Source organism: Opisthocomus hoazin, chromosome 6 (genome assembly GCF_030867145.1).
Source record: "Opisthocomus hoazin isolate bOpiHoa1 chromosome 6, bOpiHoa1.hap1, whole genome shotgun sequence".
NCBI lineage: Eukaryota > Metazoa > Chordata > Aves > Opisthocomiformes > Opisthocomidae > Opisthocomus > Opisthocomus hoazin.
The window spans coordinates 3912665-3925555 of record NC_134419.1 but is presented as its reverse complement, the minus strand read 5'-3'; the positions used below and the strand labels follow the sequence as shown (position 1 = coordinate 3925555).

The 12891-nt window shown below is 42.6% G+C and overlaps 1 protein-coding gene across 15 annotated transcripts in view; it reads left to right on the top strand.

The window, feature by feature from the left end:
* The window catches only part of NFIA (nuclear factor I A), a 361042-nt gene that overhangs the window by 318824 nt on the left and 29327 nt on the right, over positions 1-12891 (top strand). For 10 of the 15 annotated variants that reach the window (XM_075424358.1, XM_075424355.1, XM_075424365.1 and 7 more), the window contains 3 exons: positions 2263-2441; positions 4982-5147; positions 12235-12326. In XM_075424358.1, the coding sequence (XP_075280473.1) occupies positions 2263-2441; positions 4982-5147; positions 12235-12326 (437 nt within the window). The remainder of the gene's footprint in view (positions 1-2262; positions 2442-4981; positions 5148-12234; positions 12327-12891) is intronic. The other 5 variants (XM_075424356.1, XM_075424366.1, XM_075424369.1 and 2 more) reach the window with 2 other exon arrangements.

The window sequence follows — 12891 nt, the reverse complement described above, 5'->3', positions numbered from 1 at the left end:
CCTTAGACACCATTAGTTCTGTTTAGTTCTCCGTTGATTCAAAGCTAATTAGTCCATGGTAGACACCCACATTTACTAAGGTGAATCCCACATTCTCCCTGCCTTTAATACAACACTTCAAAGTTACAGCCTCTCCCAGGAGATTGGGGACAGGAAAATAGCCTTCATTTCTTCCTTTGAAGATTTGGGTTCTTTATCTGAAGAGTTTTCAAATATACCATAATTTAAGATGCAAACTCAGAACGAAACTATTTGTCTTAAAAGTGACTAAGAAATAATTAACTAGGTTTGTAAAAAACAAGAGATAAGCCCAGATGTGCAGACAGGTCGAACAGGCTGGGCACACAGGTGTTTGCCTTGGCCATGGAATAACTGTCGACATTTCCATAACAAGGAGTGTGGGATATGCTGCTTCTTGTTTCCTTTTCCCAAGCGCAGCGTTGCAGAGCTAGCACAGCTGTGAGAAGACACAGCTCTCCAGTTCAGCCCACATGCCACAACATCTCGCTGCTAGACGATAGGCAGAGCCCGTGCTAGCGGAGGAGATGCCCTGGATATGCATCTGCTTTGATCAAAGGTAGCTGAAGGCTGCGTGCTACCTTTGGGTTCCTCCTCTCCATGCTTTCTTTTAGTGGTGTTCTCCCATTGCATGAGATGCCGCTTAGTACCACGCATTCAGTAGGGTTTTCTCTTGCTTTTATGAATATTTTAAACGGTATTGAGGGGAACAGACTGGGAGAACACATGGGGTTAACAAGGTTACAGGGGGGCTTTTCATGCCAAGGATGAGAGCCTCATGTTCATCCCATATCAGCACCCCAGGCAGGAGTGCAGCTCTTTTTGGTGGTGGTGTCAAAGCAACCATTCCTATATGGTCGTGGAGAAAGAAGTACACGGAAGTGCTGCCCAGCCAACCCTTAATGAGTGTTTCCAAGATAATGCAGTAGGTTTCCTTACAGCTGTCTCTGAGTGCATGTTTTATCCACATCTTCAGGCCCTGAGTTTGCTAATGGTTTAATAATGCTTAAGAAAAAAATTATTAATAAAGTGTTGTATTATTAAACTGGCGATGAACAAGACTAAGAAGCAGATTTTAGCTTTTATTTAACCGAGGGTTTTTCATAACATTCATCATGAAATAAGTGTTTGCTCATTTGTATTTGATTTTAGTTAACTTTCCTGCATCTCTCTGATTTGCACATGGACACCCTTGAAAGGTTACTAGGATAGCGTGCCAAGGGAGCAACAGGGATGCAGTGATGACTGTTTGGTGAGAAATAAACTATGGTTTGCAGATGAGCTTCTGCTCAACTAGATTAATTGGCCATTCTAAAGGAAAAGTGAATTCTCATTTTAGAGGGGAAAGGGAGAATTCATAGCATTATGAATGGCAGCAGTTGCTGCCTCATGGTGACAGCGAACAGTGGAAAGCACCGTTAGCCACCAAGGGTCCAACCCGATACATCTTGAAGACCAAGGAACTGGGGAAAGGCGTCACATAACGTAGGAGAGCAGAAGGCTCTTCAGCTGCACTTGTAGTTCTGCTGAAATCAGCTGAGGGTGAAATCTGCCGTTGACAATGGGCTTGTGTACATTACACCTTTACACCTTCACTGCAGTACATTTTCCAGCTGGCTTGTTGGCCCATAAATTCACCTAATTAAACTTCATCCCTGAATGCAAGCTGGGGGCTTGCTGAAGATTTGAGCCGAGAAATGTAAATGTGATTTTCAAAACGATCTTGCCACTTTGTGCATGTTCATTAGATGGAAACATGTTGCTTAAAATAAATGTTCCTAAACTGAGGTGGGAAAAAAACCCCAACAACAGGAAGCGTTAGACCATCTTTAAATTATCAACCATTTATAGTACGATATAAAATGGATTCATCTGTGCAAATCCAAGTTATAGGAACTGTCAATTAAATCAACCCTAATCTCCCAAATACATTTTTTTATTGCCTGATTGATTAGGACTGCTCTTAAGGTGATGAATAGTTTTCACTTTGACAAAGGACTGCTGATTCCCTTCTACATGTCCACTAAAACACAGAAAATCCTTTAAAATGTCTGGCTCCGTTCGCTTTCATGATCTAGATGAAGTGAGTGTAGGACACAATGTGGTCTGATATATTAATTGTGAAGATCAGATGTATAAACAATACTGTACATTTAAAAAAAAGACTAAAACTACGGTAGATTTAAACTGTTTTATTTTCCAAAGGCAAAACTCTATATAACTTCTTTGTTTTCTTTCCTATAGCAAGTCCACATGCAACACCATCGACTCTTCATTTTCCAACATCACCCATTATTCAACAGCCTGGGCCATACTTCTCACACCCAGCAATCCGCTATCATCCTCAGGAGACTCTGAAAGAGTTTGTCCAACTTGTCTGCCCCGACGCTGGTCAGCAGGCTGGACAGGTGGGGTTCCTAAATGTAAGGAAGCCGTTTTTATTTCTTCAGAAGTGTTTGTCCTATGTAAAATTAACCATGGGATTATGGGATTATTTTAACAGCATGTTGCGTACAGGAACACACCTTGAGTAGTTGTTGGAAGGGAAAAAAAAAAATGCTGCTACTGCAAAAATATTTAAAAAACCAACAAAAAACCTCCCCAAAAAACCACTCGACCACTTTGTGGTGAAATTAACTTAAACTGTCAGAGAAGCTGGTGATGCAGTGACCTTTCGGGTCCCTCCACAAATGACTTTGCTGCTTGCGATGTGACCCTAGTGGAACTAGGGTTAACAAAATATGAAGGCAGAATAATTTTTATTAATTATTTTTGAAGTTCAGGGGAGAGTGGGGGGGGAAGGAGCAGGAAAAGGGAGGGTGAGAAACAGATGTTTCAGATCAGCTAAGTTCATTAAAAAAAAAATACTGCCTTATAGCACTTTAGATCAAGTTGACCAGTACTTGAACTCAAGATGTTAAAAGTACAGTTTATTATGGTTTGTTATTTCTGTAAGTAGTTATCTTTTCCCCTTATCTCTATGAAAAATTAAGCAGAGTTCCAAAGCTTCAAATAACCATTTTCATTTTTTTTAATCAAATAAAGTGAATCATCTTGCTATTATTGAAACAGCATTCCAGTCAAACACAGAATTTATAAATTTTATGTAAATCAAATCTAAAATAATGCTCTGAATATTTCATGAAATGTAATGCATGTAACTTTTTCCAGCCAGTGAAGTAATAACTGGCAAAATTACTGTTTCTCTCCTGACATACATACGATTGAAAGTGTTAATGAGAATTAGTTTAATTATTAGCATCTAATTTATTACAGTTATTTAATAAGCTATGTTGTTCTCAGTGCTTTCCTTTCCATAGCAGAAAAACTGACTCTGCTTCTTCCAGCAAGTACTGGCTTTGAATAATGTCTGCAATATGTTAGCAGATACATTTATGTCTAGACAACAAATCAATATAGTGCTTTTCTTTTTCCTTGAGTATTCATTTGCTTAATTTATCCCGAACCATTCAGCATTATGAACTGTTAGTGCACTCACAATGAACATACAGCAGGGGTCTGCTTGGCAGGAGAGGGACCTAATTGTGAGACAAGATAGTGTTTGAGAGGTGTCACTAATATATTAGTTTATTAAAGGTACTGGGTGTTGGAAAAATAAATATCCCTGAAGGATTGCTTCTGACTGCAAACACTAGTAACTGCAGTCTTTGAACTCAGTGGGAGTGCTGTTAAGTTAAATGCGGATGAATTTTGAGTCTTATTTATGCCCTGAACCATTTTTGCTCTAGCACAAGTGTGATTTGCACCTACACGACTTTAAGGCCTTTTGTCAGTGCCAAAGCAGGTGAAATGAAAATGAGGTCCCAAGCGTTTGCCAGGATGAGTATTTTGTCGCCAGTAATTCAGGCTAATGGAAATCCTAACAGGAATTAAAATATTATTTTCTTTAGCAGTACTTAGAATATGGATCTGTGTTTAAAGCTGAGCTTTTATCATCAATGGAAGAGCCAATGCTCAGTGCCAGAAGAACTGCAGTGAGATCAATTTGCAGAGTGCTGTCGAAAGTGATCTCATCATTTTTGTCACTAAAATGGAACACCTGATTCACAGGCTGTCCTACTTTCTCTGTGTAATGGTATTTGGCATCTATCTGTACGGTTTTCAAGTGTCCAGGCTGTATTACATTTAAAATGTAAACTTAACAAGTTGCGGGGAGGGGTGGCATTTTTTTTTAAGCCCGCTTCTTGTTTTGGTGATACTTGAAAACACTTGTTCTTATGGACAGGTTTTGCTGGTGCTTAAGCGACAGACCACACGTGCATAGCTGGGCCCATTCTGCCTGTGCCTGACCACATCCCAGACTAAAGGGAGGGGATTTTTTTCCTAATCTGTGACATGAAGCAGTTCCCAGTTCAGTCGTTTCTCCATATGATCCTAATGGCAACTAGACTATGAGCTACGCTGTTGCTAACTCAAAAGGGATGTGGGAGAGCGGTTACTTTAATATATACTCATGCATTTTCCTGTAATAAGATATCAGCATGACTTTTAAGACCACCAAAAATGCTTGTTTTTTCTCTTAATGAGCAGTATCTTTAAGAAATTTACACTCCAGTCCTAGGCACTGGTATCCTAAGGGTATAACAGAGGCACGAAACCGGGGGATTTAAGGGGTCAAAAATACTGCTTCAGCTCTCCCTGAGCATGAGTTAGTGGCTGCAGAAAATGCAGAGAGCAGTAGAATTTAATCCAGGGCAGTTCAGACCAGTTGCTAACAGGACAAATGTTTAAAAGTGAGAATTTCCATAGTTTCACAAGGTTCACAGGGTTTGAGACCAAGTTCCTTGAAGTCAATGGAGAATTTGACACAGCACTTCCTTTGCCACCTCTCAAGTAATTGTAAATGTATTGCGCATAGCTTTGGACTAGATTGTTATTACTGGAGGTTCCTAATAGCTGATTTTTAGTATAATTTTTTGTCTGTTTGCTTGTTTTTTGGCAGCCCAATGGTAGCAGCCAAGGCAAGGTGCACAATCCATTCCTTCCTACCCCAATGTTGCCACCACCACCTCCGCCACCAATGGCTAGGCCTGTGCCTCTGCCAGTGCCAGACACAAAACCTCCAACTACGTCAACAGAAGGAGGGGCCACCTCTCCCACTTCTCCAAGTAAGTATAGACGCAGCGGGAACCAAGGCCTAACAGCAGCGCGCAGCGTGCTGCGCTCACGTGTGTCGGCTGTTCAGAGATGAGGACTGGACTAGCTCTCAGGGAACAGGAGAGCTCTCCACTCTCTGTATGTGATGTCCATCATCTATGTATGATGGACAAAATTCTGAGCTGCTTCTATATTAACAAGAGAAGAGTTAGCTTAAGGTTACAGTTTTATTTCTGACTTTGCTGGCATTTCACGTAACCACACATGAGAGAAATCAAGGCCAGTAGCTCAGCTGTGACACAGACCTCAGACCTTTGGGATCTCCTTTACTGTCATGAGGAGGCAGTTTGGTACCTCAGGTCAGGCTGTAGAGGGTAGATACTACATGGAAGTCAGACAGATAGCCTCATCAAAAACAGTGCTGCTTATATATACTGGGCTAAACTAGCAACTCTTTCGAGTTCACTTCGTTTATAGTTCTTTTGGGAATAAGTCTTCCTAGATTAACCCAGACGTCTTTCCCTTATGACTTGGTTCCTGAGCCCTGCATTTTGGGCAAGAAGCTATGGTATTTCTTAGGCCCAGGGAGAAAGCTTTAATCCTCTCTCCACCACCCACACGGCTCCCATATGTATTTTGTGTAGCCACAAGTCAAATATACAAATTCCTGGATACGCGCTTGGGGATACCACTTTGGACTCACTCTGCTGGGAAACAAATGCGATTCAGCTGGGTTTGATGTTTTAAAAAAGTCTGGATGTTCAGGGAGTTAATTGTGAAATGATTTAATGAAGCTATGCTCAAACTGACATTTAAAAACAAAAGGGAAGCTTTCAGTGCTTTAATGGCAACTGTAGGGGACTTGTTCCACAGTGAAGGGAGTCCAAATAACATCCACAAACAAAAATCAATCTAATCGAAAGAGCAAATCCCTTTGTGTGCTTTTCAAGCTTATTATTTAAATGCTATACGCAACCACTGCTCGATGTGCAGAGGTATTCGCTGTTCGGACCACGTGAAGCCTGCATTTTTAAAGCCTTATATACTGTTCAGGAGATTTGCGCAGGTTCCAGGGGGCACTTTTAAAATCTGGTAGCTCGCAGAGTTTTGCATTGCCTTCTGCTACGCGATAGTGCACAACCGCAAACTCAGCAAGATGCTCCGGCTGGCTTAGAAATTAAAATGGGTTTTAGTATGAGACAGTCTGGTAAGATTGTGAACATGATCTTCTAGAATCAGGACTTCTAGAACTGATCAGCAGAATTTTGTTGAGCTAAGAAGTTGACTCATTCCCTCCCCTCCGCTCCTCTTTCTGACCTTAGACCAACACTTGTGCTATCAGGAAGTTTTGACGCTTTCTGACGGGAGATACCAACTTTGAAGTCCTATCAATAAGATTCAGCGGTGGAATCTAAAAGGTTAATGTTTAGTCATAGTTGTCACTGAATAGAGTCAGCAATGCCTTACTATGTCCTTGTCTTCAGAACCGGGAAAAATGAAACTAGGTCAATGTATATTTGTCGTTACGGCTGTGACTCAGTTTACTGGCAGTTTGTGGTGTCTAGAAGAAAAAAATTCCCAACATCATTTTAGCAGTAATCTTAATACTGCATTTTTGTGATACTGTGGTCATGTAAACAAGCTAAACGCGTGTCTGGCCTGATTCTCAGCTGGCACAAGAACTGGCGCTTGTCCGCTGAAGTTCTCAGAACACCGCCCATCGGCATCGGCTCGGGCTGGTCACGGGGGCTCAGCGTTCAGCGGGCAGCTGCCACGTTAATTGGGAATCGAGGTTTTCTCAAGAGCGGGCAGTTAATGGTATTTAAACAAAAGATTAGGAAAATAATTACTGTGTGTTAATTAGCTACGCTGATGTCTAAACATATAGTTCTGTACATACTCAGGCATGCATCTTCCTTTTGGTAAGGGTTTCGGATAATAGTGACTTGAGTTGTAAAGAAGCATATAATTTAATTTAGGGACAAATTTTACAGAGAAGTAGATTACAGGGAATATTTTCTAAGAAAAAATACTACATATATACCAAAGCCAGTGGAAGTGTCTGGCCACGTAACGAGTCAAGCAAACCCAAGTTCCTAGCCTCGCAGCGAGGGTTTACCAGTCGGGCCCACTGGACTCTATTTAGGGTGTCAACCAGTATCAACCCTCCATTTCCATCGGTGTTTATTCTTTCCTTGACTAAATATTAGCCTTCAAATAGCAAGTGCGGATTCACCAGAGTTTCATAAAAGCCACACAAAAAGGTGTTTTCCATGGTTACGAACTGCTGGAGCGCACCGGTTCTGGGAGTGTCGCTGGGTTATGGCTGACTGCCCTGCGGAGCTTTAGGATATTGGAAAGTCGCTTCTGCAACAAAGGCAGGAGTGATGTTAGGTTTTGGCCAGACTCTCTCCTTAGCTGTGTGGAGGAGAATGAAGCCCCCCCCCCCAGGAAATGGAGTGAAAGGGGTTGGCATTTTCTCCATTCTCCTTCCCTTTTTTGGTCTAGCAGAAAGCCCTCTGCAGAAACAAGATGCAGTTACGGCCCTACCAAAAATTGGAAGATGGCCCTCCTGAGGGGTGCAGGAGCCAGGAGCAGCTGTTCAATACAGCATGGCCTCCTGGGAACGAGAGCTAAAAATCACAACAAGGTGGTTAATGATTCTCGGAGCTATAGTGAAACTCTCCAGCTGTGACATTAACCAAAACATGAACATTAGTGCTGTCCAAGGAAGGAAGAGCCCCTGGAGATGCACACCGGGGATTTGCAGCTACTGGGTGGCCAGGCAGGCTCTGGGAGTTGGAAATTTCAGCTGCAAATGCTATCCCTTTGGAAAGCCAACGTTTTCTTCATGTGTGAGATGACACAATGGAGATGGGATTCATGAGGTTTGGGAGGGTTCATTTTTCCTCCATACAAAGACTTTTCAATAGAACACATCCTTGGTATCAGACGCAGCCCCCAAGTTATCTTATCTCAGATCTCTTCTCAATTTTGTTTGGTGGGTAACCCATAACAAACACAACGCAATATTTTCTTGAACTTGACAGTTTCTGGGTTTAATATCTGATTGCCCAAAGAAAGCACCATCTCCACTACATGCCAGTTGGACTTTATCACGATCATAACTGAATCTGAGCATTAGAATCAGTGGCCCTCATTCCAATGCAGAGTCTAAGACACTGCCATCCTGTACACCATGATTTTTAAAGAGATTTTTTAAACTAGATGTAATTTTGTAAGGTTCACAACTCTATATGGGGAGAAACGTAGCTATTTTCCCTTGTTGGGCAAGATCGTTATCGGTTAATGTCCCTTTGCACAAAGGAGTTTTCGTGTTAAACAGCATTTGTGTCAGGATGAGAAGAATGATCTTGTGGCTGTAGTACTGGATTCATAATCAGATTGGATTTCTCTCCCTTTCTCTCCTATGCATTGACTGAGCACCCTCTGGGCAAGCCATTTTAGCTTTCTGTTCGCTCCTTCCCCCATCCATAAAAAAGAGGGTGATGACTGTATCATTTAATTTGTTAGAATTTTCAGTTCCCTCTCAGATACTCAGCTGCAGAATGCATTGCGGTAGGAATTACTGTATTGCACCACGTTCCTCTGGTTAATCCTCTCGCTACAACTCCACAACGGCTGCAGTGACTCGTAGCCCTTTGCGAAGCAGCACGGCTCTTCGGATGAGGCACACGTACCTGTCGTTTTGGTCTGTAAAAGACAGACCTATTGGTACATTAGGTTATTGCTCACCCCAATCATCTTTTTAATCTATTTAATTTAATCCAGAACTGTCTGCTAAATGACACGCTCCTATACTTAATAGAGATTATTTCAGGAAAGCATATTTTAAATTAACATTCTTCTACCACAGGCAACTTTAAAATACATGCCATTCCCAAAACTGTTTGTTTGTCTTGTCTTTCATACAATTTCTTGCCATTTTGGCTAAATATCAAAGCTGTCTGTGTGAGCAAATGTTCTTTCTCTGCCAGCTCCTGTTTTGCTTGTTCCTGAAGTGAAGCATCATAGCAAATTTGTGGCATCACATTCATTTCCTTGGCTATGGGCTATGATGTTGCAAACAATCCGTAGTGAATTCCAGTAGCAGAAAGACTAGGCTGGGCAGGAAGATGTTTCTATGCAAGCCCAACGGGCCAGCTATCAGCTAGTGTAAACTAGTGCAGAGCTATGTGATTCCCATGGAGCAAAGCCGACAAAGATCAGGAGGACATCTGCCTAAGAGAGCTGGCTTCTGTTCCTTTCCACGCTTTAGCTTTTCCCTTTCCTAAGAAGGAGTTTGAAGACCCCAACACAGGCTTAGCCTATGTATACTGGAAAACAATATAACCCAGCTTTAGCCAGTGAGAGCAGTTTGCCCCATCCTAATCTCAGAACACAGTGCAGGCATCAGAAGGGGTAAGACTTCCAGGCATCCCACGCCGTGTTGGTGATGATCTAAGCAACGCTCAGTGCTGCTCCCTTTTCTGAACCAAATTTCACCGTAACAGGAGTCACTGCTAAGGTGTATTCCATGTCAACTTCACATTCTGAGCCAAAACGGCCCCTTACAATCTGCAAACGTCTCGTGACATTTTGCAGTGAAGTGGGGCTGGCATCTTGGGAGAGTCCAGTGTAAAGCCTGCTCTGCATCACCATAGTTTTGGTACTCTTTGCTTCTTGGCTCTAGCAACGTGATTATATGACCTTAAGGAAACAGCAAGCTGACATCGAGTATTTTCAGAAAGCAAGTTACGCATAGTTTGAAGCATTATGGAAGAAAGGTATACATAGTAATTCACCCAGCAGGGGACTTTTATGCATGTTGTACGGTTTTCAAATGTTTTAGAATTTTTATTTGAACAGAGAAAGCATTTAAGACAGCGTTCTGATAGTTTCCCTTTGATTTTTCTACCAAATATCACAGCAAAAGTATCTGCCAACAGGGAACTGTAAACAAGATCTTGAGTTCCTTCCCTTCTGAGTGGAACTTACCTGCTCCAAGGGATTAAATGGCCTCTCCACTCATTCTGCTTCCTTAAAAGTAGACCAGAAGAACCAAACAACAGATGTTTGATTCTTGAGCTTGAAGTTAATTTTTCCCACTGCAGAAGGAATTTTTAGTCTTGTACAACATAGGGTTCAGCAGTTCGTCAAAAAAACCCACCTCGCCTTAAAACAGTACAGAACAATCTTAATACATGGCACTAGCCACACAGACATGCCCTTTGCAAATCTGTGGCTTCTTTGAATTATTAAGCAAATTAGTGTGGTAAAAAGGCAAGGAGAGCACCTCGCCAGATCTGCTCAGTTTATTTCTTCCTTGATTTGCAGATATGAATAACAACCAGTGTACCTGTTCATATTCTGATATGCTAGCTGCAGTGAGATTTGCAAAATCATCTCAGAAGGGCGAATTAGTGCACTTAAATATTCCTTTCAATCTTTCTGAAGGAGAGGTGTTCCTTGCGTGATTTTTGCACGTACTAGCAAAGTGTCAGCTTTTTGGAGAGAAAAGCTCAGCTCACCAGAAACAACTGGGAAGGATTCATGCCTAGAAGCCAGGAGTGCCTTATCTCCCCTCAGATCAGTAAGAAATGAAGATACCCAGTTCCGGCGTGACTTCAGGGGGATGCTCTTTCAGAAAGTGAAGCTGTCTCGTGTAACTGTAAGAATTAGGAGGCGTCATCAGAAATTTGTGAGACTCTGATAGGGAGCGAAGAGAAGGATGCAGTTCTGCATGCTCGCAGACTTGGGAACTCCTCGCCAAAGGGTTTTGTGGGATGCAAAACATTTGCATGGGTTCAAGGGCAGACTGGGCATTTGTCAATGTGAAATCCCTCACGGGCTGTTAAACACAGGGAGTCCTTGAGCTGAAAATAGTCAGAGGGTGGGAAAGAATATAAGAAAGTGAATATGTGACCTGTTTTGACTCTTCTCTGTGCATCTGTTTGTGGCCCCTGGAAGAGAGAGGATGGTGGATAAGGTGGAGCGTTGGTTTCATTCAGTACAGACTTAAACCAAAGGCTCCTCCAATGCAATGCCTCCGCACCGAACATTTTGCCTTCAGAAAGGCGGCAGGCTTGCATCTACACAGACAACTCAGTGTCTTCTCCGACTCTTAACTCGCTTTATTTTTCTGTGAAGTTGAGGCCTGAACATTATATTTAGCCTGACTGGAATTTGGCAAGTAACTTTCCTTTTAACATTGTTTTTTGTCTCTTCATTGGATAGTTAGATTGTCTGGGGATTTTATTCAGCAGAATGCATTCCCACAAATATATTTAAAATAGACAGAATCACTGTTTGTATTAAGGCGTCTATTTAGGTTATTTGAATTTAGATCTGAACGTGCAAAAAACTGAGCAAGGGAGAAGATTGCATGGGGGCTTTTCAAATGAGAGGAAGACTGAAAATGCATTGAAAGCTCTTGGATGTGGAAGTACGTGGCGTTGTGGACAGTTGCAGTGGAGAACATAATGCAACAATAAAATCATTAAAGTACTTCAAGTTTGGAAGTAATCTGGGTTCTTGGCTTGCATTGCATTTAATAGCTTTACATTTGTGGGAGCCATTCCAGTTTTTAAAGGCAGCTTCAGCCTTCAGACTGATTGCACTTACCACCCGGGTGAAACTGCAAGCCATTAATTTTTTACCGAAAGGATCTTCCTGGTTTGTCAAACACATCAAGTGAACATTTTAGAGAGTGCAGACCACAGCAGTATGAAAACCAAAACTTTGTATCGAGAGGGAATGCCGGATGAGCACGAAGTAAGGGTCTGATTCTGTTAATAAGCACTTTAGTAAATTTGCTGCCGTAGAAAACCCCGTTGCAAGCAGAGATACCCTGTATTCGAGTGAGGACAGCCAGGTGACACCAGGACCTCTCCCCGCGGCCCAGCCCCCTGCGTGTTCACACCCCCGCCATGGAGACCAAGCCTTTCCAGTGTCTAAGCCCAAACTCTCGCTCTCTAAAACGTTCGCACATTTCTATGTTAAACATCTGCTTAGGTGGCTCTGAGACGGTGTGTTTTGGTGTTGTTCGTGTGCAATCTAGTGCCGCTTCCTCAACGCATGTGTCCCTTCCCTTCACAGCCTACTCGACACCCAGCACCTCCCCCGCAAACCGATTCGTCAGTGTTGGACCACGGGATCCAAGCTTTGTAAATATCCCTCAACAGACTCAGGTGGGCCGCTTTCGACTTCTCTGTATGCCTGCAGCCTCTTCTTCCTCTTCAGTGTCCTCTAACGTGTCCCCGCGGAGCCAGCTGCATTGCCGCTGTCACCTCACCCACATGGTCTCAGTAACTACAGTGAAATGTCACTTGCAGTTTGTTTGTCTCTTGTGTTTTTTTGGGCTTGTGTAGTAATAACGTTGCTTTCGTAACTGGAAAGATCTCTCTCGCTTTCTAAGATATTGGCTTCTAGTGCACCGGACTGAGTTTGCAAAGGCTTTTGCTCCAGCCTGGTCCCTAGGCAGCGCGTTGAATTGCGCGTGCAAAAGGAGCGCAGAGAGCCCCGTCAGGTAACAGTGCACCTTAGTCCCCCACCAGATGCGACGGGAGACTGCCCCAGTGACTTCCACGTTAAAAAAAAAATAGACTCAAATTCCTGGTTGGCCGTTTGCATGGTGGGCTTTGAGCGAGCAGATTTTGGAATTGCGAGCACATCTGTTTCCTTGCACAAAGAGAAAAAAGTCCAGTTGAGGCAGGCCTATAAAGCTGGGTTAGCTGAATTCATAGTCCTGCTATG